Below are 25,393 nucleotides of genomic sequence, written 5' to 3' on the forward strand. Positions count from 1 at the left end.
CCTTTCCTTTCGTTTCCTCTCCACCGCTTTCTTTATGGACTATGTTTTGCTATCTTCTAGGGCTCTTGATCAAACATTTATTTTTCTTGATTCAGGTTCAGTTTTATGTAATGCCTTTATGTGCTCACATAACTTAATTTCTTGTTCAAAAATGGAGTCTATGGGAGGCATTCTGTGCATGGGATTTGTACTTCCCGAGGCTGTTGCCATACTTTTTTGGCAGGAAAACTACAAATACTAAACTAATTAAAGATTCAAAACACATTGTTAAGCAATTCTGAACCACATTCTGGAGGTTAATTTAAAAGAAATAAAGAGAAAAAACAAAGAGAAGTCTCTACCATAGAGAGTTTTGTGGTAAGAGTTAAGAATCACAAAATGTTTTTTTATTAGTTTTAATTACTTTGCTCCTCTAACCAGAAGATATTAACCACACGTTAGATTTTATGCCAAGTTATATAGTATGCACAAGTCAGATCCAACTCTCAGTAAGATTTGATTAGTAAGGAGGAGGGCAAGAACCCATGGGGCTTAAATTTTCATTACCCCAAAGAAGAAATGATGGATAAAAACTCAAGTCAGATACTACAAAATATCAAAAAACATGCATAAAAAAGTGGTTCCTTTTCAACTAAAGACTGTGAGCTAAAATTCTGAACACAAAGGTCAATAATTTAATTTGAACAACTAGTCTGGCTTTGGCTTATCAAACAAATCCTACAAGCAGTCATAATTGTTCTTATATAAGAGGCTAGTGAACGGAATGAAAACCAAAACGAATACGCCCCAAACAAGGGAGAGCTAGAAATCTGGGAAATGAGCCAGTGTCAAACCCTGCTTCCACCTTGAGAATATGGGTATTATCTGCAGACCTTGGGCTTCCAATTTGATGACAGCACAGGGCACCACAATAGGAGATAAAGTTTTGGGGCTGGCCATAACGGGCAATCTAATAGAAAACTCTGTATAAACCTGTAACCCAAAGAGCTCAGTATAATGGGGCATTACAGAGGATGCAGTTAGTTTAACTAGAAAAACTGTACAAACATGTGGAAATTTTAAAACATACTCCTAAATAGCTATTAGGTCAAAGAAGCAATGATAATCAAAATTAGAACATTCCTAAGACTAAACAATAAATGTAATATGTATCATGTTTTGTGGTCACTACTACCATACTTATATAATACTTTAATGGAGACCAGTGTAGCAGGACACAGAAAAGAAATAAAAGGTATAAAGTAGAAAGAGAGAATCTAAACTGTCTTGTGTGCCTATATGACTACGTATGCAGAAAATCCAAAGGAAGCTGCAGGTAAATTATTAGAATATGATAGTTTAAGAAAATAACTACAGGCCCTGGCCGGTTGGTTCAGTGGAAGAGCGTCGGCCTGGTGTGCGAGAGTCCCGGGTTCGATTTCTGGCCAGAGCACACAGGAGAAGCGCCCATATGCTTCTCCATCCCTCCCCCTCTCCTTCCTCTCTGTCTCTCTCTTCCCCTCCCACAGCCAAGGCTCCATTGGAGCAGGGTTGGCCCGGGTGCTGAGGATGGCTTGTGACCTCTGCCTCAGGCGCTGGAATGGCTCTGATTGCAGCAGAGTGACTCCCCGATGGGCAGAGCATCGCCCCCTGGTGGGCATGCCGGGTGGATCCCGGTCGGGTATATGCGGGAGTCTGTCTGACTGCCTCCCCGTTTCCAGCTTCAGAAAAATACCAAAAAAAAAAAAAAATAATAATAATAATAACTACATATAAAACAAAGACATAAAACTCAAAAAGCAACAGAAAAAATCAATCCCACATGCATGGATTCTTGGGCATTTTATGAACGTATTACAAAACTATGCTAAAAGACATTGTAGAATTACTAAGTACATGAAGCCTTACACCATGTTAGTAAAGATATTTTCAAATTGATCTACAAATTCCATTGTAATGTCTATTAAAACCCCAATAGGACTCACCAGTGGTGGCACAGTAGCTAGAGCATCAACCAGAGATGCTGAGTTCCCCAGCTGAAATCCCAAGATTGCTGGCTTGAGCGCAGGCTCATGCGGCTTGAGTGCAGGCTTACCAGCTTGAACACAGGTTTGCCAGCTGGAGTGTGGGATCATCAACATGATCCCAAGATTACTGGCTTGAGACCGAAATTGGCTGGCTTGAAGCCCAAAGTCACTGGGTTGAGCCCAAGGCTACTGGCTTGAGCAAGGGGTCACTGGCTTGGCTTGAGCCCCCGGTCAAGACACATATGATAAGAGAAAGCAATCAATGAACAACTAAAGTGAAGTAACTATGAGTTGATGCTTCTCATTTCTCTCAAAAACAAAAAACCCAACAAAACAAAACAAAACAAAAACAATCCCAATAGCGTTTTCTTTTATAAATAGGCACACTGATTTTAAAATTCATATGTAAGAGCAAGTGGCCAAAAGTTCTTATGCAAGAGCAAAAAAGCCACAGATGATCTCAAGAAAAGTAGATGAAGAGATAATGCCACCCTACCAGACACGTGGTACTAGCACAGTAAGAAAATTCACCATCAGAACCAAACCAAACTCACACATACATGGAAACTTGCCTAATGACAGAAAACAAATGGGAAAGAAGCAAATTGTTCAATATAGATGATGCTAGAACATTTGGAAATACATATGAAGAAAAATTAAATAGATACCTACTTCACACCCACCACTAAAATCAATTTCAGGTGGATAAAATCTTAAATGAAAAAGGCAAATGTTTTAGTTGACAAGAAAGAAAGAAGAAAATCTTTCTATCTTTGGGGTAGAAAAGAATTAAACAAAGTATAAAAAGATGAAACCGAAGAGGAAAAGATTGATTAAAAAAACTATTGAAATTCGGCCTAGCGTGCGGAGGACCCGGGTTCGATTCCCGGCCAGGGCACATAGGAGAAGCGCCCATTTGCTTCTCCACCCCTCCGCTGCGCTCTCTTCTCTGTCTCTTTCTTCCCCTCCCGCAGCCAAGGCTCCATTGGAGCAAAGATGGCCCGGGTGCTGGGGATGGCTCTGTGGCCTCTGCCTCAGGCGCTAGAGTGGCTCTGGTCGCAATATGGCGACGCCCAGGATGGGCAGAGCATCGCCCCCTGGGGGGCAGAGCACCGCCCCTGGTGGGCGTGCCGGGTGGATCCCGGTCGGGCGCATGCGGGAGTCTGACTGTCTCTCCCTGTTTCCAGCTTCAGAAAAATGAAAAAAAAAAAAAAAAAAAAAAAAAACCTATTGAAATTAAAACATTATTCTTTTAAAAGCTATCATAAGGAAAGTGAAGAAAAGCTACAAATTGGGAGAATATTTTTTTGAAACAAATCTGCAATTGAACCTAATATGACAACCACTGGCCATGTGTGGCTACTTTAATTTAAACTGGAATTAAATAAAATTTAAAACTTAATTACTCAGTAGCTCTACTCACATGATAGGTGCTCTATCAGCACCTATGTGGAACTAAGCATCTCAGAAAATTTGCTCGGACAGCACTGATATAGAACACGCAAAAGAACTTTTAAACTTCTAAAATAAATAGGTCACCCAATTTTAAAAGTGGACAAAGGACATTAATGGACATTTGACAGGACAGAAAAAACAAAAATGTATCATCCACATGCAAAAAGTTATTTCAACCTCATTAGTAATCAAAACAAATGAAACTCATTAGCTGCCATTTTGGACACTCCAAATTGACAAAAGATTAAAAATCAGTAATACTAAGTACTGAAGAGAATACAGAGCAGCAGCTCTTTAATACACTGTCTGTAGAAAAGTAACCCATAACAACCACTGAGGAAGTAGTTTGGCATTACCCAGTCACATTGCAGACTGGTACCCAGCAATTCTATTCCAGAGGGATGCTCCATTTGAGCTAACGTCCTGCTCCCCACTTAGAGCATTTGGAAATTATTCAGATACATATACCGCCCCCACCACCATTTAACTGGTAGAGGTCAGGAATAATAATGTTTCTTCAATTAAAAGAATTATCCAACCTAAACTATGCACTGGGTGATATGATCAAAAATAAAAACACTAGAAACAACCCAAACATCATCAATAGAAAAATGGATACATACATTGTGTTTAATGGAATACCACACAGAATTGAAAATAAATGCACCTTAGCTACAGATCTCAACATAGGTGAGTCTACGGAATATAATGCTGGTTGAAAGTAGTAATATCTATGAAAATAAACAATGTACTTAAAATTTATATGAAGAATAAAAATAGTCAAACTAAATACTTAATTGGGGAATATAAAACAAATCAACGCACATATCATACATACAACAAAAGCAAAGAAATGGCTTAACAAGGAATCAGGATAAGTTTATCTTGGGGAGAAGTAGGGAGATGCCTTCTGGGATGGTCACACAGGTCTCTCTACATCAGGGGTCCCCAAAATACGGCTCGCGGGCCACATGCGGCCCCCTGAGGCCATTTATTCGGCCCCACCGCACTTCTGGAAGGGGCACCTGTTTCATTGGTGGTCAGTGAGAGGAGCCTAGTTCCCATTGAAATACTGGTCAGTTTGTTGATTTAAATTTACTTGTTCTTTATTTTAAATATTGTATTTGTTCCCGTTTTGTTTTTTTACTTAAAAATAAGGTATGTGCAGTGTGCATAGGGATTTGTTCATAGTTTTTTTTATACTTCGGCCCTCCAACGGTCTGAGGGACAGAACTGGCCCCCTATGTAATAAGTTTGGGGACCCCTGCTCTACATAATGGTCATGGCTTTATTTCTTTAGATGGGTAGTAGGTTGAGATACTCATTTTAATTTCCTCACTTACTGTGTATATGTTTTATATACTCTTCACAAGTTTAAAACAACTTCACAATTTTTTAAAAAGCCAGCTTGGTTACATATTAGCTAGGACCCTTGATATTAGTTAAAAACAGTAACTTCCCCTATCTTACAGAGCTATTCTGAAATTCAAAGGAGATATTATGTGCGAGTGACGGTGACGGGGGTCCTATTACACAATAGTAAACATAGGAGGTAAGCATTTTCCTAAAGACTTCATCCTGGGTACTATTCAGGAACTCAGGGTCCAGAGTTCCAGGGCAGTTATTAATCAAGCCAAGAAGATATTAGGAGTCTCTGTTTTCTCACTACAAAATAGGAATAACTTCTGTCCAAGTCAACCCACAGGAGTATCATAGTGAAGTATTCAGTACATATGCAAATATAAGCTTTTATTGCTGTTATTGTTACGGTAACCAGAGGACTGAAAGGGAATGGAAGTCATGTCAAAGAAAAATAAATTATTTAGGACCTCGGTATTCTATTTTTTTCCCCTTTTTTTTCTTTCAGGTTTATTCTGTATTGGTTTCAAGGGTACAGCTCAGTGATTAGACAATCATTACATTACATAGTGCTCCCCTCAATATTTCCAGCCCCTCAACTGGCATGATACATGGTTATTACAACATTATTGACTGTATTCCCAGTACTGTACTTGACACCCCCATGCCTGTTTTGTAACTACCAACTTATACTTAATCTTTTCACCTCTTTCACCCATTACCCCAAGCGCCCCCCCCCGCAACCACCAGCAGTCTGCTCCCTGTATCTATGAGGAGCCCCTGAATACTTTTAAATTTAGGCTAAATGATAATGATAATGACATAATAATTAACTCCAAATACTGGGTGCAAAAAAGGCATAAGATCTATTTGTCCAGGGTTCTTCCTGAGGGCAGACTAGAAAGACTGGAGGAAAGTTAAAAGTGCATTAGGGGTCAATATCAGAGAGAACTCTTGGACAGCCATAAAGAGGAGAGACAGAACTGACTATGGTGATTTTCCTTCATATGAATTATTTAGATAAAAACAGAGTTAAGAGAGACTCCTATATTGAATGAAAATGCAAATTTTTAAAGTAAATGCTGTTAAAATATAAATACAAGTAACTCTGTGTCAAAAATTATACTGCAAACGAGCTTCCTTAAGAGTCCTTGAGACTACAGGTAACTTATCTTTGGGGCTTCAGTTTCTTCATTTGTAATAAGGATAATATCTTTCCTTCAAGGTTACTTAGGAAAATCAATGTGGTAATAAACTGAAACTGCCTAGCACCAGTATTCCGTAAGTGCTCAATCAGCTGCCATAATTTTAAAAGTTTATTATTGAATGCTTCCGAACTTGTTCACAGTTAAATGAAGCAATGACATCGGTACAAGAAAACAAAACTTGCATGTTTGAAAACAGCTGAAGGAAGAACTTGTATCTGTTACTTAAGGGAAAGAGGCAGAACTGATAGCCCTGGATCAGTTTCTTTAAAATGTTATCAAGTGGCTGTTGGTCTCCCCAAAAGTTTCCTTGAACATGCTTTGGGTAGAAATCTTCCCCCTGTAGAACCCTTTTAAATTTCATAATCCGAAAGCACTTTCCAGTTTGCTGGAATAAAAATATGACAGGATTATGAAGATAAGACTTGATATAGCAAACCCTTTGTATTCATTATAATTTCAGGTCATTACTTTTTTTAAAATGTCGAAAGCTAAGAAAAAATAATACATACACAGCTACTTAAATCTTACAAATTTGATCTGAAGAAACCAATAAAAAGTTTTTAACATCTATAAACAGGAAATGCTGAACTTCAGGACTAAACCTCAGTGATTTATTATAAATATCTAACTATCCTACATATAACTTCACTCTAATGACATTTGCAAAGCTTTTGCCTCCTGTCTGGCACTTCCGAGATTCAGATCAACTCAAGCTGTTTTCCACAAATAAAATAAAGGCAGCATCTCAGAGTTTATATTATTATGTGTTTTACTATAGTGATCTCTTGACTCTATGGAAGTACTGTGCTACACTTGAGTTTTAAGCTCGGTCCTGTTCATTACTAAAGTTTCCAACCTCGCTTCAAATTACCAGCTGACAGTCACACAGTGTAATGAAGAGCGTGGATTAGCTGAAATTAAAACCCAGAATTCTCTTTACCACCCTTCTTTTCAGGTGCAGATCAATTATTTATGACCAAGTTCACCAACACTATGTTTTAATTTGGGAAGCAGTCCATTTGAAGCCAGCTATAAATAAAGTGAATAGAATCTGGCTTCAGAACATTTTGAGCCTACAGAGCATTGAAAGAAGATGGGAGGAAAGAAGCAAAGGAAGAACACAAGAGGAGAAAAGAGAAATAAAAGAACAAAAGAAACCAATATCCACTGAGCTGCTTCTAGGCCCCAGCCTTCCACAGAAGAATCTCATTTACACTGTTAATTTGATGTTACTCCATTTCATTCTCACAACCTCAGAAGTTAGATATTATATTCCCTGTATGTAAGGCTGGGAACCTGCAGCTCAAAAAGGCTAAATTGTTTACTGGGGTCACAGAGTAAGTAGGAAAACCAGAATTTGACTTGCGGTTTTTCTGATTCCCCAAACCTGGGCACTTTTTTCCACAATCAGATGAAATAATTTCCTAATTCTTTTAAAATATGAGTAGTTTAGGAATTTCCCAAACAACAAACAGGAAGCCCATAATATATTTCCAAAGTGTAGTATACATATAACAGAAAACCATCCATATAACTATTATTTCAACTGCCTGTAAGAACTTGAAGTATTAGGTTGTCACCATTATGCTTATGATGCCCATTAATTCATTTACAGAGAACAGGAATCCTCATGTGGAGATTGTGTGGAAAGAGTAATGAAGCCAAATTCAAAAGCCAAGAACCAAGAGCGAGAATGTCAAGTACTGAAGAACCTCTTACCTGCTGTACTTCACTTTCTCCATTTGAGATTTTCTCAGTGTAAACAAAGGAGTTGAATATCCGCTGCAACACAAAGAAAAGCAATGCACATTAGATTTTCTGAAAAGCACAGCCATTTTCTACATGAGTGTATGTGTGTGTGAGTAATTTGTTTACACCACAAATAGAGTCAAGCACAAAAAATTTTAATTAAAATATAGTTATTTTACACAGAGAAATCCAAATATCAGCCAAAGTCAATCACACTTACATAAGCAATACCTAGGCACTTTTGTAGTGAAATAAACCAGATGTTACACAGTATTTTTCATTTTCAAAAATACATTTAATTATAGATTTCCGGAGCCCATGCCATTTTATCCAACTGGGATAATCTCACCAAGTTGTGTTTCTCATTTAAATCCTGAACTCCATGAATGCTGTAATTGTTTACAGACACTAAAACCCAATGTAATAACGCTCTTTAAAAGGGATTCTTTTTATATTCTCTCATGTCCCTGTCCAACCAATACCTACCCCATATTATCCATCACCTTCGTTACTTAAGTGCCCCCTCGGGAGGCTAACGTAACAGGGCTTGCCTTAAAAGAAGATCCAGTTCATATATACATGCCAGGAAATATGACAGCCGTGCCAAGACATCAGTCCAAACTGTGACACACAAGCACACATTCTTCCACTGGTTTCTGCCGAGCTAGTACCCAGTCCTCCATAACATTGCCTGCATTTAAAACATCTCTGTAGGCCCTGGCCGGTTGGCTCAGCGGTAGAGTGTCAGCCTGGCATGCGGGGGACCTGGGTTCGATTCCCGGCCAGGGCACATAGGAGAAGCGCCCATTTGCTTCTCCACCCCACCCCCCTCCTTCCTCTCTGTCTCTCTCTTCCCCTCCCGCAGCAAAGGCTCCATTGGAGCAGAGATGGCCCGGGCGCTGGGGATGGCTCCTTGGCCTCTGCCCCAGGCGCTAGAGTGGCTCTGGTCGCGGCAGAGCGACACCTCGGAGGGGCAGAGCGTCACCCCTTGGTGGGCGTGCCGGGTGGATCCAGGTCGGGCGCATGCGGGAGTCTGTCTGACTGTCTCTCCCCGTTTCCAGCTTCAGAAAAATACCAAAAAAAAAAAAAAAATCTCTGTAGACTCAGGACTTTATCAAAACCTCTCGTTATTAAGCAATGTCAAGAGATTAACATATAACAAATGAAAAAATAAGAGCCCAAGATATATGTTCAGGGGGTCCTCGGGTTATGACACAGTTCGTTCCTACAACAGTGACATAATCTGTATTTTGGTGGTTAAGTTGAAACACACCCTAGCCTAACACAAATGGAACATTTGCGCCTTTAACAGTCCAAAATGGTGTAGGTAAGCTTTCTGGGGGATGCCAACTCCCTCGCTCATACGCGGCACTACAGAGTATTATTCTGCCATGTGCAACCAAACTATGTAGTTTGCCCACATAGTCCATAAGTACAACACTAATGGCGTAAGTTGAAACACTTACATCTCAATTTTATAAAGTTTTTATGGGAGTAAGCATCTTAAACTCGAAATGTCATATGTTAAGGCTGTCGTAACCTGAGGACCACCTGTATCTGGTAGAGGCACCCTCCCCTTCAAAAAGGAGTAAGCAGCCTCATCATTTCTCCTAAAACTGTCCAGATATCTCTGGAACTCTCCAAATGAGTAAGGAATCAGACCTGGAGACGTCCACCAAAATTTCCCTTTTGCCTTTCAATCTTATAGCCAGGGTTTGTCAGCATCTGGGCCAGCTTCCCAGACAGCCTAACACACCTGATGTGGTTGTAATGAGGAAACAAGTGCTAAGCTCATCAAGTGGTATGTAAATGAATGAAGATCAAGGTCCTGGGGGCCGAGGAGAAAGCAAACAGTCTTGGGAAGAGTTGAGATAGAATGCAATGAAATTACAGTCTAGAAAATTTTAATTGTGAATTACCATAAGTTTCCAATGTTCCACTCATTCATTCAACAGATATTTATTTTCTCTTTCTTTCTTAAAAATGATCCTGCTGATAGGAAAGGTACAGATATTTAGTAATGGTGGTGATGATGATATTGGCTGCTATTTACTGAATGCAGATAATGGGACAAACACTATTCGAAGGACGTTCCATCAGTTTACTTATTTAAGTCTCCCAAAATATATTTGTGACAGGCATTATTATTATCCCTAATATACAGATGAGGGAACTGATGCTTATTTATTAAAGAGTCTAATGCAACACACACATTGTACTTCATAAGCAAAAGTTATTTAATCTTTATAAGAAGATTACTGAAGCACCAAAAATAAAAAAGTAAGATGATGGGTGGTTAAATAATTTACCTAAAGTCATTAGGCAAGGCTGGAATATGAACCCAGGCAATGTGACTCCAGATACAGCTCTAACTAAATTGTCTCATAAAAATTTGCTACTTGTCCATATAAAAAGCACCACTGTTAGGCACTAACGCCCAAACATAATGCAGACCAACAATCATTTATGTGTATTCTCAAAATTCAAAAGGCAATGAAAAAGTTTTGCATGACACATTTGTTAGTAAAATATGATACAACATGAACTTTATTTGGCAGTAAATCCTAACTTCAATTGATGTATATTTACAGTCTTTATTAAACCATTTAATGTGAGTATTCATTCACTTTGATGCAGATGTATTAATACACCTGATTATAGAGTTCTGCTTTATATCTTACTGGGGGTGTTTTATCATCAAGAGGCATCAGGATTCTGAATCCTAAAACAGATCTTGTTTTAGGAAAGGGATTATGAACCTATCGGCTTCCATTGCTACAACTCTGAGTTCCCACTTTTCTGATAAAAACCTTAAAATGCCTTTAGAGGAAGGGTCAATTTCACTGTCACCCACATATCCAGATCATATTCTATTTTAATAGAACTTGATTTTCAAAACCTGCTCAGTACCAAGAACACATTTTTATTAAAAATTAATGTAATTTATGTAGTGTTGCCAGAACTTCACGAGTATGGTCAACGTTTTATTTCATTTCTGACAGTGATATATCCCAGTTTTAATAAAACATGGTGAACCTTTACTTGGGATGACATCAGAGTAATGGTGGCAAGAGAGATATTCCTGATCTCTCCCCTATAAATTATAACAAATTGAACAATTATAATGCAGGGAAGAAACCCCAGCTAGGCTTGCAGGTGTGCCTGAAAGATTCGCACACCAAATGGACTAAAGGTAGAAAGGGTTGAAAAGGGAGGTGGAAGATAGAATGCACTTGCGGTCAGCTCTGGTGAGGACAGAAGCTGGAGTGACATGGTTTTTCTCCTCTGCCAGGACTAGGGAGAGGAAGTTCAGGCTATCTGGGGTTTGTCTGCCAGGCTATAATGGAAACCCAGAGTGACAGGGTCTCCTTCTGCCCGGAGGAATGGAGAGATCAAGGCGCAGAGAGGGAAACGCTAAACCAAAGCAGTGGCAGAGTGCAGGTCCCACAGCCAGTGTTCCCACGGATTGCCTGCAGCTTGAACTCAGCGCAGAAACAGAGAAACCAAAGTGTGGCCCCCCCCAGCCTCCCAGATCCCAACTAAGTCTTGTTGTCTCTACGGACAGTGGCAGAGACAAACCCCAATGCTAACTCTCCAGAGACGCTCTCTCCCCTGAAGTACAGGGGTGCTTGGTGTCTGGTCCCCGGATCTGTTGAGACATGGGGAGGAGTGCCTGGAGGCCTGATATCGCCATTGCTAGAGCCACAAAGCCCTCACAGCATGTCCCACCCATCAACACGAATGCGGACCCACCTACATCATTGCAATAGCAATGTCTCAGTTAGTGGCAGCTCAGGAATCTCATAGAGCAAAAATCTGTATAAAAAAAGCAACACCTAATGGAAGAAAACAGTACTCTCTCAAAACTGAAAATCTTTTTCTATTTTTCTTTTTTTCATTTTTCCTTTTATTCCTTCTTTTGCTTTTTTGGATTTCACTTTCTTTAATTTTTATATCTTTTATTCTTTTTTTTTTTTTGTGGGTGCTTATTTTTGTTCTTTTTTATTTTTTGGTTTTTTCCCCATCTTTTCCAAATGAGAGGAAGGGAAACAGAAAGACAGGCTCCTGCATAGACCCCCACAGGGATTCACCCAGCAACCCCCATCTTGGGCCATGATCTAAACTGAGCTATTTATAGTGCCTGAGGCAGAGGCTCCACAGAGCCATCCTCAGCACCTTTGGCCAATGCGCTTAAACCAATCAAATTACACTGTAGGAGGGAGGAAGGGAGGGGGGAGAGAGAGAGAGAGAGAGAGAGAGAGAGAGAGAGAGAGAGAAAGAATGGGAGGAGGGGTGGAGAAACAGCAGGTTGCTTCTCCTGTGTGCCCTGACAGGGAATCAAGCCAGGGGCATCCACATGCTGGGCCGATGCTCTTCCACTAAGCAAACGGCCAGACTAGTTTTTGCTTTTTGTTTTCTGTGACTTTTCCTATTTTATTTGTCATTATTTTTAAAATTTTTATATTTTATTGTATTTTTTAATTTTTAATTTTTATTTATTTAGTTAGTTTTTGTTAACAATACCACTCTCAAATGCCATCAAGAACAAAGAAATAGAATAGCATGGGTACACAAGACAGACAAGTAATTCAGAAAGAAAATGAATTATCTCCAGAAAGCAATCTCACACATGGAAACCTTGGAGTTAAATGATAGAAAATTTGAAATTGAAGTTCTGAAAAGACTCAATGAGATGTGAAGTGAAAAAACACCAATAAGCAATTTAATGAGCTCAAAACCAAATTAGTAAACAAAATGAGTATTTCACCAAGGAGACTAAAACTTTAAAAATGGAGATAAAGAACTAAATACATGAACTGAAATCTGAGGTAGCAAGTTCAGCTAATGGAACAGGCCAGATAGAGGCTAGAGGATCAGTGACATCAAAGACAGGCAACTAGAGATGCTACAGAGCAGGGGTCAGGAACCTATGGCTCATGAGCCAGATGTGGCTCTTTTGATGGCTGCATCTGGCTTGCAGACAAATCTTTAATAAAAAAAATAATGTTAAAAATATAAAACATTCTCATATATTACAATCCATTCATTTCCTACCGCTCATGTTCATGGTTACGGGTGGCTGGAGCCAATCACAGCTGTCCTCTGGGACAACACCAAACTTTTATTGGATAATATTTACGTACACAGGTCATTGTGAGGTCAGGAAGTTAACTTCCCTCCTTTTAATCAAGTAGTCAGCTAGCTAATTGCAGAAACCCTTTTGACGAAGAAGATGGCTAAAAGAAAAAAAGATGAGGAGTATCGTACTTTTCAGCAGGAATGGACAGAGGAATTAGCCTTTGTGGAGAGAGCAGGTTCTGCAGTGTATCTAATAGGGAATGATAAAATTGCATCGATGAAACAGTCAAATATAAAGCGGCACTTCGACACACACCATACTACATTTGCATAGAAATATCCAGCGGGGGACAGCAGGAAGAAAGCATGTCAAGAGCTACTGTGCAGAGTGCAAGCTAGTCAGCAGCAACTCCGTGTTTGGACCCAACAAGGTGACTGGAATTCAGCTAGCTTTGCTGGTGCTTTAGCAATTGTGAGAAACGGAAAGCCATTCACAGATGGGGAGTACGCCAGAACATTCATGCTTGATGTTGCCAATGAACTTTTTGACAACTTTTCGGATAAAGACAAGATAATCAAACGAATAAAAGACATGCCTCTGTCTTCAAGAACTGTTCACAATCGTACCATAATGATGGCAAATCAAATTGAGGCAACACAAGTGAAGGACATAAATGCAGCACCATTCTTTCTCTTGCTTTGGATGAGTCAACAGACGTAAGCCATTTATCCCAGTTCAGCGTGATTGCAAAGTATGCTGTCGGTGACACACTACATGAGAAACTCTTGCTGTTTTGCTTATGAAAAAGACAACAAGAGGGGAGGATTTATTTAAGTCTTTCACTGAGTTTGCTAAAGAAAAAAAATCTACCGATGGATAAACTTATTTCGGTGTGTACTGATGGTGCTCCGTGCATGGTGGGGAAAAACAGAAGATTCGTAGCACTGCTTCGTGAACATGAAAAGAGATCCATCCTAAGTTTTCACTGCATCTTACATCAGGAGGCGCTTTGTGCTCAGATGTGTGGTGAGCAGCTTGGTGAGGTGATGTCACTGGTCATTCAGGTGGTCAAATTTATTGTTGTTCGAGTTTTAAATGATCACCAGTTTAAAACACGGCTGGATGAAGTTGGGAATAATTATCCTGGTCTGCTTCTGCACAGCAATGTGTGTTGGTTATCAAGAGGGAAGGTGTTCAGCCGTTTTGCGGCTTGTCTGAGCTAAATCCGGACTTTTCTTGAAATAAAAAACGTTGAGCATCCTGAGTTAGCTAACACTGAGTGGCTCCTGAAGTTCTACTATCTCGTGGACATGACTGAACATCTGAACCCCCTCAATGTGAAAATGCAAGGCGTTAGAAATACAGTCTTATTCCTTCAACAAGCAGTGTTTGCATTTGAAAACAAGCTGGAACTCTTCATCGCTGACACTGAAACAGGTCATTTACTACACTTTGAAAAACTGGGAGAGTTTAAAGATGCACACACAGCAAGTGACCCTGCTCAACATCTTGATCTCCAGCAGTTAGCGGGCTTCACATCTAATCTCCTGCAGTCATTCAAAGTGCGCTTTGGAGAATTTCGTGAGCACATTCGTCTTTTAAAGTTCATCACCCATTCACAAGAGTGTGCAGTAGACAGCACCCTCCTTAGTTACATCCCTGGTGTCTCCGTCAGAGATTTTGAGCTATAAGCTGCTGACCTGAAGGCCTCAGACATGTGGGTGAATAAGTTCAAGTAACTGAATGAAGATTTGGAAAGACTTGCATTACAGCAAGCAGAGTTGGTGAGCAAACACAAGTGGGGAGAAATGAAAAAATTCAACGCGTGGACCAGCTGATTGTCAAAACTTGGAACGGCTTCCATCACACACCACACACTGCAGTGGGTGAGTATTGCTGTACTGACAATGTTTGGCTCTACGTATACATGTGAACAGTCTTTCTCACATCTAAAGAATGTTAAGACCAACCTACAATCACATTTAACAGAAGTCTCAACACCTCCATGAAGCTTAACCTCACCACGTATCAACCAGACTACAAAGCCATCAGCAAAACCATGCAGCACCAGAAGTTGCATTAATGGTAAGAAGTACCTTATTCATCACTGCTTAGCAAGAGAATAACAACATTATTAAAAAGAATTCAGAGACTTATTGTACTTTAAAAGTGTTGGTCTTATATAAAATGCATACATTTACTTGTATTAGTGTTAAACATATTGTATGGCTCTCACGGAATTACATTTTAAAATATGTGGTGTTCATGGCTCTCCCGGCCAAAAAGGATCCCGACCCCTCCTACAGAGGGAAGAAGACTCATGCATAAAAAAAAAAAGAAAAGAAAGAGCTCTATGGGAATTGTCTGACTCCAACAGAAAGAGCAATCTAAGAATAATGGGTATAACAGAAGAAGAAAATAAGAAGGGAATGAAGAGCCTATTCAAACAAATAATTGTTGAAAACTTCCCAAGCCTATGCAAAGAGTTAAAGCTGCAAATCCTAGAAGCAAAAAGAAGGCTGAGTTACCTCAACCCAAACAAATCTACTCCCAGGCACATCGTTATAAAATTGTCAAAAATCAGTGACAAAGAAAGAATACTCAAGGTAGCTCTAAGGAAAAGAAGAACGTAATATATAAAGAAAAGACCATTAGGTTATCATCAGACTTCTTAACAGAAACTCCACAAGCCAGAAGAGTGTGGACTCAAACATTCTAAATACTGAAAGAGAGGAATTACAGGCCAAGAATACTATATCCATCAAATCTATCCTTCAAATATGAAGGAGAAATAAAACATTTGCAGACATACAGAGCTGAGAAAATTTATCACCAGAAAAACCCTATTGCAAGAATACTCAAGGGGGTTATTCAACCAGATATGAAGAATAAAACAAAACTGCAAGCAAAAGCTCCAATAAGGTCACGGTAAAAACAAGGATCATCCATGACAACAATAACATAAAAGAGGACGTATCTATCTAACATATGGCGACTAGGGTAAAGAGTTTCTTGATTACTAGAGGACTTGGAAAGTGAAAATGGAAATGTCTTCCTAAAACACGAACATGATGCACAATCCCCCAAAGATCAGATTCTCCAGTCCTCCTGGGTGATTTACTCATAGTAATAGGGTTAGAGGATGGGAGGGTGGTAGGTACAGCATTTCATTTCCAAGTTGTCTTGTTCCCTTAGACCAGCTCCCTGGAGGACCAAAGGAATTCCAGAAATTTGAACTCTTCATTTGATCACAATCTAGAGGGAGTCTGAACTGTCTCCTCTGTACAAATCCTGCCAAGTAACAGCAAAGACATTGCCCACCTTTGCCCATTACTCTTTCTCACTCGCACCAAATACTGAAAGTAAATATATGCTTCACTCCATAATGAAAAGTTCATAAAAACGAGTGAGTTTTAAAGTTATTTTAACAAAAAATATTTCATCGAATCCTCTTTAAAATTTTTTTAAAAATTTATTTTTAGAGAGAGAGACAGAGAAAGAGAGAAACATCAAATCATTGTTTCACTTATCCATGCCTTCATTGGTTGATTCTGGGATGGGTTTTTGTTGTTGTTGTTTTTTAATTTAGAAATTAAATTTGGCCCAGGCCAGTTGGCTCAGTGGTAGAGCGTCATCCTGACATGTAGATGGAAGTTCCAGGTTTGATTCCTGATCAGGGCACACAAGAGAAGCGCCCATCTGCTTCTCCACCACTCCCCCTCTTGCTTCTCTCTCTCTCTCTCTTCCCCTCCTGCAGCTATGGCTGGATCCAAGCAAGTTGGCTTCAGGCACGGAGGATGGCCCCATAGCCTAGAGCTCAGTTGCTGAGTGAGGGAGCAAGGGAGCAAGGGAGCATCGCCCCAGATGGGCAGAGCATTGCCCCCTAGTGGGCTTGCCAAGTGGATCCCCGTCAGGGCGGATGTGGGAATTTCTCTGCCTCCCCTCCTCTTGCTGAATAAAAAAAAAAAATTAAGTTTAATGGGTTGACATTGATCAATAAGAGTACATAGGTTTCAGGTGAACATCTCTATATCATTTGAACTGTTAATTGTGTTGTGTGCCCATCACCCAGTCAAATCACTTTCTGTCATCGTATATCTGTCCCTCTTTACTCCCCTTTCCCTTACTCCCTCCCCCTGGTAACCACTTCAGTTTTATCTATGTCCAAGATTCTCAGTATACCAAATCCTCTTTATTAAAATTTTTTCCACAATAAAAAGAAAACAATAACAACAACAAGATGCCTTATTCTTATCTTATGTTCATGAGAACTGAGTACTCTGATCTAAAGACAAACTGGCCTTTCTCTCTCATTAATACACACGCTTTGGAAAACTGACAGTGTCTTCTAATTATATATATACTTATCCTATGACCCAGTAGTTCCCACCCTTGGTATATATTGAGCAGAAACATGCTCATATGTTTATCAAAAGAAAAGCATAAGACTGTTCAAAGCAGCACCATTCATAAGAGCCCCAACCTGGAAAACATCCAAATGCTTATCAGCAATAGAACAGACCATTTCTGGTGTATTCACACAATGGAGTATTTGGTGATGAGAATGAACATACACTTGCACCATGCATCAATATGATGACTCTCACAAACATAATATTGAGTGAAAGAAGCCAGAAGACAAATCACAAAATTCCACTTCCATCAAGTTCCAAAAACAGACAAAACTCATATCCTGCTAGAAGTCAGGAGAGTGGCTACCCTTTGTAAGAGAGTGAAGAGAACAGGCCGTGAAAGCTGCTTCTGGAATGCTGAAATGCTCTCTTTCCCGATCTGGGTGCTGCCTACAGGGAGGTGTTCACTTCTGTGAGACTTCATCAAGCTGCACACTTATGACTGTGCACTTGTCGGTGTGTAGGCCATATTTTAATAAATTCACTTTAAGCATATATTCCAGGCAGTCTCTTTAAAATATACCCTTGTCAAATGTTTCTGTATGTTTTTAAAACCACTTTTTAAAAATTATTAAGTGAGAGGAGGGGAGGCAGAGACAGACTCCCTCATACACCCCGACCAGGATCCACCCACCAAGCCCCATCTGGGGCCGATGCTTTGTCCATCTGGGGCTATTGCCCCCTTGCTCGGCAATGACGCTATATTTAATGAGTGAGGTGGAGGCCAGGGAGCCATCCTCAGCACCCAGGGCCAACGTGCTTGAACCAATCAAGCCATGGCTGCTTCTCCTATATGCCCTGACCAGGAATCAAATCTGGGACATCCACAGGCTGGGCCCATGCACTACCACTGAGCCAACCGGCCAAGGCTCCACATGATTTTAAAAAGGACAAGAATCTATTAACTGGCTATTCTAAATACTCAAAGAAAAGTCAACACCTCAATCTGTAATTCAGATGAAACTGGGATTGTACCACTGGAGAGTCACACAGGAATTCACAGGTAAGACCTCCTGAGCCCTCCCTGAGGCTACGTATTAATTGCTCCCTCAAACTCTAACAACAGAACGTTACTTTGTTCTTCAGCTTTCCATGAACCTGAATTTTCAGCAAGAAAAAAGGTGTCTTTATTAAAGTTTCATCCAACCTGGATGCTCTTAAACTTATATAACATAATTTAATCAAATCTTCTTGTTGCACAGTCTGTTCTTTTATTCCCTAAGTACAGCTTCCCCTTCTCCATCAAAAGGGAAGTACAATAAAAATTTTTTTCAATTTAAGTAAAGTTGAAAATTAAAGAGTCATGTTAGCAATTGAATACAGTTCCCTCCACCTCTATCTACCACAAGGGAAGAAAAGCCACCCTGCTCTGTCTGCATCTGCACGTGTGCGCGGAGCAGCCTGCTTCCCCCACCTCCGAGGGCTGCACTACCGTCCTCCCTGCACGCTGGCCCACCTTCCCTACCCCGTCTCCTTCCCTCTCAGGTTTATTTAATTGAACCTGCTTAACAGATGGCAAGGGAATTCCACTTTGCTGGAACAGGAACACTTACGTGAGTGTTTAATAAGATGCTCAGTCCAGACAGTTGGCTCCACCTTCGCTCTTCCAACGGTTCTGCCAGATTTTAACTAGGTATTTAAATATACGGTATATATAGTACAACATCCCAGGGAAAAAATACGTATCTTTAGAAGCCTAATGAGATTCTGTTGGTCTCCCTCCCTGATCTTTGCTAAGAAAATATAAAGACTAAATTTTTATTCAAAAGATTATTCTTTTGATGTTAACAGGTCTCCATTCGAAGCCAATTAGGCTGACAGTTCACTAATAGCCTAAATCTGCTCTAGATTTCTCCCTAAATTCTTGAAATTGTGGCCAAAGGGGAGGAAAATACAGACCATCACTGCTTTCTCAAGAAGCTGTCCAACATTAACCATTAAAAGAGAAACTGCTGTCATTAAAAACAAACTCCAACAATCACTGTACAGGGAATGAAAGGCAACTCAATTTAAATGTTTGGGGAAGGAAAACATATGCATGGCTTTATTCTGCCCTAAGCATACCCCATGAATAATCCTGTACTAGGTTTTAAGGGCTCCCTCCTGCCCAGATTAGACCTTGTCTGATTTTTACCAGACTATTTAACCTCACACTGTTAAACATATGAAATGTCCAGAAGATGACATTATCTAAGGAGGCTCATCATTCTGTATTCTGCGGTCACCAATCTGATGCTATAAATCCCAGCCATTTAAAAAAAATCTCTAAACTCATTCATTCTGAATACAGGTGGCTCAAGAAAACAGTTTACTGAAAATATTAAAAAGGTTACCACTAAAACGGAAAATCAAAAATAACCTAAATGTCCAATAATAGGGTACTGATTAAATTACTCTTCATCCAATTAAGAATATACTGCACAGCTATTACAATAAATTTGTCATTGTTAATATTTTAAAAGCAGCATTTACATATACAAATATTGTTCTAACATGTATGTGTGTGTGTGTGGGGGGGGTGCATTATATATAGTAATGTTACAATGTATATATATTATCAAGGGCCCAGGGGGATGGATCCAGGTGCTTTACAACACCCTATCTCATTTAATATTCACAGCAACCTTTTGGTGTCCTCATTTCACGGATGAGGAAATTGAGGTTCTGAGGGTTTAACTTGCCCAAGGTTGACCGTTCATAAGTAAGTGGCCATGTCTGGATGCAAAATTGGCTTTACTTCCAAGTTTATGTATTAGCTTCTATATAAACACATAGAGAAAGCTTATGTAAAATCTAGAAAGTGACCAAAATGTAACAGGGCTTGCTCATGACTAAGAAATCCAAAATATATTTTCTTTCTTCCCCATCCGCCAATCTCAAAATAGAACATGTATTTATTTTATGACAAGAGTTTTTTCCAAGAGTTTTCAAACTACAAAGAACCATCTGCACTGGATCCTCACCTGTAGTTTCAGAATAAAAAATAAACCTAAGGTCTCATGCCTAATCTTCACTATAAAAATTAGATCTTGAGTGTCACAGTCACTTGCAAAAAAACAGGGCTATTTCTGTTTCATGACAAAAAGAAAGGCTTATTTAGATATCTAAAATCATGGGAGAGGAAAAGGCCTAGATTGGGAATTGAAACAAAACTAATCAGTACACAACAGACAACCTTGCGCAAAGGTACACCGTGTGGTCAACAGACTTCCTTGCTCTGGTTTACAGTTGCTGCATTTAAAAATAATAATAGCTATAGCTTATAAGGTGCTATCCTGTCTGGCACTAGGTACTTTATGTATAGTAACTCACTTAACCTCATAAATGTGAAGATGAATTTATACAGAGTGCACTAAAATCATGATTAATGCATTCCACATACCATTATGGTAGTTATTCAGACACTCTTGACAGTTATTCTATTATTATTCTATTCTAGAAAGGTTACTCTTTATGACTATCCTCTTAATGATTATGATGGAGGTATGGGGACAGCAAACATGTCTGCATAGATACTTACCAATTCCAGTCTCACTTCTTTCTTAATAACCTCTCACCAATGGTCATCTCTTCCCTTTCTAAACTGCTGTAGCAAAGACTGTCTATGCTATAATTAAACAATATGTTCAGTCTAGGAAATTTGAAAATAAGTAGAGAAAAAAAAAATCTACTGTCTGACTACTTGGTAAAAATCAACTTCTGTTTACATTTTAATTTATTTCCTTCTACTCATTTGAATTTCTAGGTCCCTGCTTTGTCCAAGCCATTTTTCTTTAAGTGAGAGGAGGGGAGGCAGAGAGACAGACTATCACATGTGCCCTGACCAGGATCCACCTGACAAGCCCACTAGGGGTGACTCCCTGCCCATCTGGGGCAGTTACTCTGTTGCTCAGCAACCGAGCCTTTTTTTTTTTTTTTTTTTTTTTTTAAGTGCCTGAGGTTGGAGGCCTTGGAGCCATACTCAGCACTGGAGGCCAACTTGCTTGAACCAATCCAGCCATGGCTGTGGGAGGAGAAGGAAGAGAGAGAGAGTGTGTGTGTGAGAGAGAGAGAGGAGGAGGAAGGAGGAGCAGCGAAGCAGACAGTCGCTTCTTCTGTGTGCCCTGACCGGCAATCGAACCCAGGACATCCACACACTGAGACTACACTCTACCACTGAGTAAACTGGCCAGGGCCCTGTGCCACAATTTTTTAGCACAGTGCATTGTACATAGTAAGCATAAATAAGCACTTGTGCATCCATTAATCTGTGTATCCATTTATCTAGGCATTAAAATATTCAGGTCATTATTGTGGTTGGTTGCTCAACAAGCCAACAAAAAAAAGGAGGAAGGTATCTTTTCTAAGACATAAATAAAAAGAAATCTTCTTTCACCCGTTTTTCCTCTACTGTCTTCTTTTGGCTCTAAATATCAATATATACACACATAGTCTGATAGCATTTAACTTAACATTCTTCAAACCAACATAAACTCAGAATAGTAAGAAAGCATGTGGGAGGGTCACAAGTCAGTGACAAGAGTCACCTTTACAAAGAGCTGCCTGTTTTGGTTCACTCTACCCCTCAAAAAAAATTACTGACCAAAAGAAGCAGTTTGCAGTCTTGATTTAGCAGGGAAAATCTAAAGCAATAATCTCAGGGAGCAAAGTTTCTCATTTTGATCACTGGATTTCCGGTGGTAGCATTCAAAACCAGGAGAGCTGTGGGTAAATATGAACCCGGAGAACAAAAGCAAAACAAGACGGAAACACTTCCCTAAGTGCAATAAAGCTCTGGAAGGGTTATTGGATTTTTTTTCTGTTGTTGTTTTAGCTTTCCAAGGGGGTAAAAGGAAAAACGGCAATCAGTTCCACATGTTGGAAAGATTCAGCCTTTAGCCAATGTAACTTGACTATAAGTAATATTCATGACAATGCACATGGCAATCTCTCAAAAATGGAGAGCTGAGTTGCCCAAACGCTTTGCAGATGGTGCCAAATTTCCACTCCTCTAATTCCTAGTGCTCCCACTCCCCCCCCCCAAGTCCAGTAAGGCTTTTTTTTGTTTGTTTCACCTTGAAAAAAAAAAAAAGAAAAGAAAAGGGACTTATTTAATGGTTTGTACATTTATTCTTGGATGAGAGGGATGGCATTTTAAGTGTATAAGCCTTCAATATTTAGCGTTCTGTGTGTGCACAAACCCACACAAACGCTCAGGTCTTTGAGAAGCCATCCATTAAGGACAAAGGGAACTGGAAACTCTGAAATGCTTAACCTTCCAGACCTAAGTGATGATGTTTAATTAATAATTCAATCAATCATATCCTTTCTGAAGGAGTCAGAAACCATGTAAAAGATGGCCTTGTATTTTTAAGAAGCTCATTCTGTAGTTGGGAGAAGAAATTAGAAATTTTAAATTAAGAAGTAATAGTGAACAACGCAATGCAGAACTCGGTGTGAGCTCAGTATGCTTGGCAGAGGCTTGAGGCGCTGTCACCAGTAGGGAGTGGGTAAGAAGAGGGAATGACAACTCCAAAGAGATGGGACTGGGCCTTGACTTTGAGCTCAGATTTAAATAGGAGAACAGAAAAAGAGCTTGGGTGAGAGCATTTCAGAGCCTGCACAGAGAGGGCCTGTACGAAGCACTTTAAACCAAGCACTGTTTCGGATGACAGGGATACAAGAATGAGCATAACAGACAAAATCCCTCCCTGTGTGGATGCCGTATTCTAGGTTTCTTGGCCTCAAGAAAACCCTTATAAAAGCACTTTTCCTAAGCACTGGCTTGTACACTTGGAGGGGTGTTCAAAGACAAAGACATTGCTTCTTTCTAGGAAAAGCTCACAATCTAGAGAAAGACCCCGAAGTCAATAAATGCAAAGTCAGTTTCAAAGGGGGAGCTTTTGGAAAGAAGACGGAACAGATGGAATTGAAACGATGAGGCTAGATGGTGGAGGGACTTCAAGCCAGGAAGAAGAGTTGGAGTTTATGCATATGGTTGGCACTTGGTAAATATTTTTTGAATGAATATCCGAATAAATGTATATTAGCCAAAAAATAAAAAGCTGTTTCTAGCTGGGGAGTGACATGATGAAATAGATGCTTTAAGAATTTTTATATTCCACATGCTCTGAACCACGCACCCCCTTTCCTAAAACTATTTCTCCATTTACAAAGTTATAAGCCCAAGGGTCTGTGCAACTTTAAGAACCAAATGAACAAAATCAGCTTCTAGCATGACACTTGAAGGACCCTGAACTAAAGATTCCCATGTGTCTTATCTCGTCTGTAAATTATAAAATCCTCGGAGGGACTGTTTCATTAGCTTTTGCATAAATGCCTATAGCACTGGAGCAATGTAATGGATTGAGACTGAGAAAAACTTGTTAAAAAATAATTTAGGAATAACTTAATGAAAAGCAACTGCTGTGGTTTAAAGCACAGTTGCAATATTGCATTCTGAGACGAAGACTAGCTTTTGACATTTTAAAATATGCTTCCGTGAGGTTGTGAGGATGTTTTTCAAATGAAATGTTCATTTCTACCATATCCAAATAGAGAGAATTTTTATAAATGCGACTCTGGTATATTCTTATATTTAAAGAGATGCTTTTTAAAGTATAACCATTACGTACAGAAACTAGAAATCAAAACTTATCATAAAATTCAATCATTAAGTACAGAAACTAGAAATCAAAACTTATCACAAAATTCATAGTGTTGAATTGCAATTGCAAGTAGCCCATGTACAAACTAGCCCCTTGCTGGGGGAAGTGCTCTAACATCCCTAGGACTAGTTCCTTCGCCTATAAAATGAGAAACTTGGCTAGGTTATATAAAAATTCAGTAATCCAAAAATTTCCACTCTATGTGCTAGAATTTTATTGAAATATCAATTGCTGGGCTTTTTTTTTTTTTTTTTTTTTTAAGCGAAAGAGAGAGAGAGAGACAGTGACGACAGAAAGACAAGGGAGAGAGATGAGAAGCATCAACTCATACTTGTGGCACTTTAGTTGTTCATTGATTGCTTATCCATGTCTTGACTGGGGGGCTCCAGCTGAGCTAGCAAACCCTTGCTCAAGCCAAAGACCTTTGGGCTCAAGCCAGCAACCATGGGATCATATCTATGATCCCACGCTTAAGCCAGTGAGCCCACACTCAAGTTGGTGAGCCTGCACTCAAGCCAGATGAACCCACACTCAAGCCAGCAACCCTGGGATTTCAAATCCGATACCTAAGTGTCCGAGGCCAACACTCTATCCACTGTGCCACCGTCTGGTCAGGCTCAGCTGCTGGACTGTTGTGAAGCTACTAATGCTGGATCTTTCTAACATATGGCTGGATGTTTCCAGAAGAATTGTATTTGTGGATATAATGAGTTAAAATTTTTTAATTCATATTTTAATATGTTATTAACATACCTGTAAAACTTTCTGCAGGAGGAGTGGAGCAAGTATTGAAAGGATGAATTTTTTAAGAGGATAGCACGAGAAAGCCAATCTTGAGAATGGTGAGTTGAAACATGGACATTTAACACATGAATCAAAGCGGTTAGCCTCTGTGGGATAAATGCGATACTAATATAGATGCATAAGTGTCTCCCAGGTCCTCCTGACCATTGTTTTTCAGGCTCCTACAGGCCAGGTGCTTGGCACGCATGCTGAATGCCATGGTAACAACCCTGGCCTATAATGACTCCAGCATGACATGCCATGAGTCTCAACGATAATTATTAACTCACATCTTGACAAACGGCTCACATATTGGGCTCAGATGCACAATATAATTTTAATAAGTAAATAAATACTGGTTAAAATTTGTCCTCAAGTTTTTAGAACTAAAAACAAGCAAACAAACAAAAAAACCAGAAATGTGAAAGGGGAAGTTTTAAAAAGTCCTGTTGTTGCCTTAAAAAGGTTAGATTTGCCTCATTTCCTAATTTGGAAGCTAGAGGTGATGATAATAGGTACTTAAAGGGCTTCTGTGAGGTTCAATACACGTATAGTACTTACACCTCACCTCACATGCGGTAAGAGCTCAATATAAGTAACTTTTAAAACTCCTCCAAAAAGAAAAACTATTCCCAGAAATAAAAAGTCATTTGAGATTATCCGTGTCCCTATCTGAATGCCAGAAACTTTTCCA

The 25,393-nt window shown here is 39.6% G+C and overlaps 1 protein-coding gene across 1 annotated transcript in view; it reads right to left on the minus strand.

Annotated features, from left to right (window-relative positions):
- CACHD1 (cache domain containing 1) overlaps positions 1-25,393 on the minus strand; it is a 265,693-nt gene that overhangs the window by 161,741 nt on the left and 78,559 nt on the right. Inside the window, exon 2 of the mRNA XM_066268985.1 lies at positions 7,748-7,810. Coding sequence (XP_066125082.1) covers positions 7,748-7,810 — 63 coding nt within the window. The remainder of the gene's footprint in view (positions 1-7,747; positions 7,811-25,393) is intronic.

Source organism: Saccopteryx bilineata, chromosome 3 (genome assembly GCF_036850765.1).
Source record: "Saccopteryx bilineata isolate mSacBil1 chromosome 3, mSacBil1_pri_phased_curated, whole genome shotgun sequence".
Taxonomy (NCBI): domain Eukaryota; kingdom Metazoa; phylum Chordata; class Mammalia; order Chiroptera; family Emballonuridae; genus Saccopteryx; species Saccopteryx bilineata.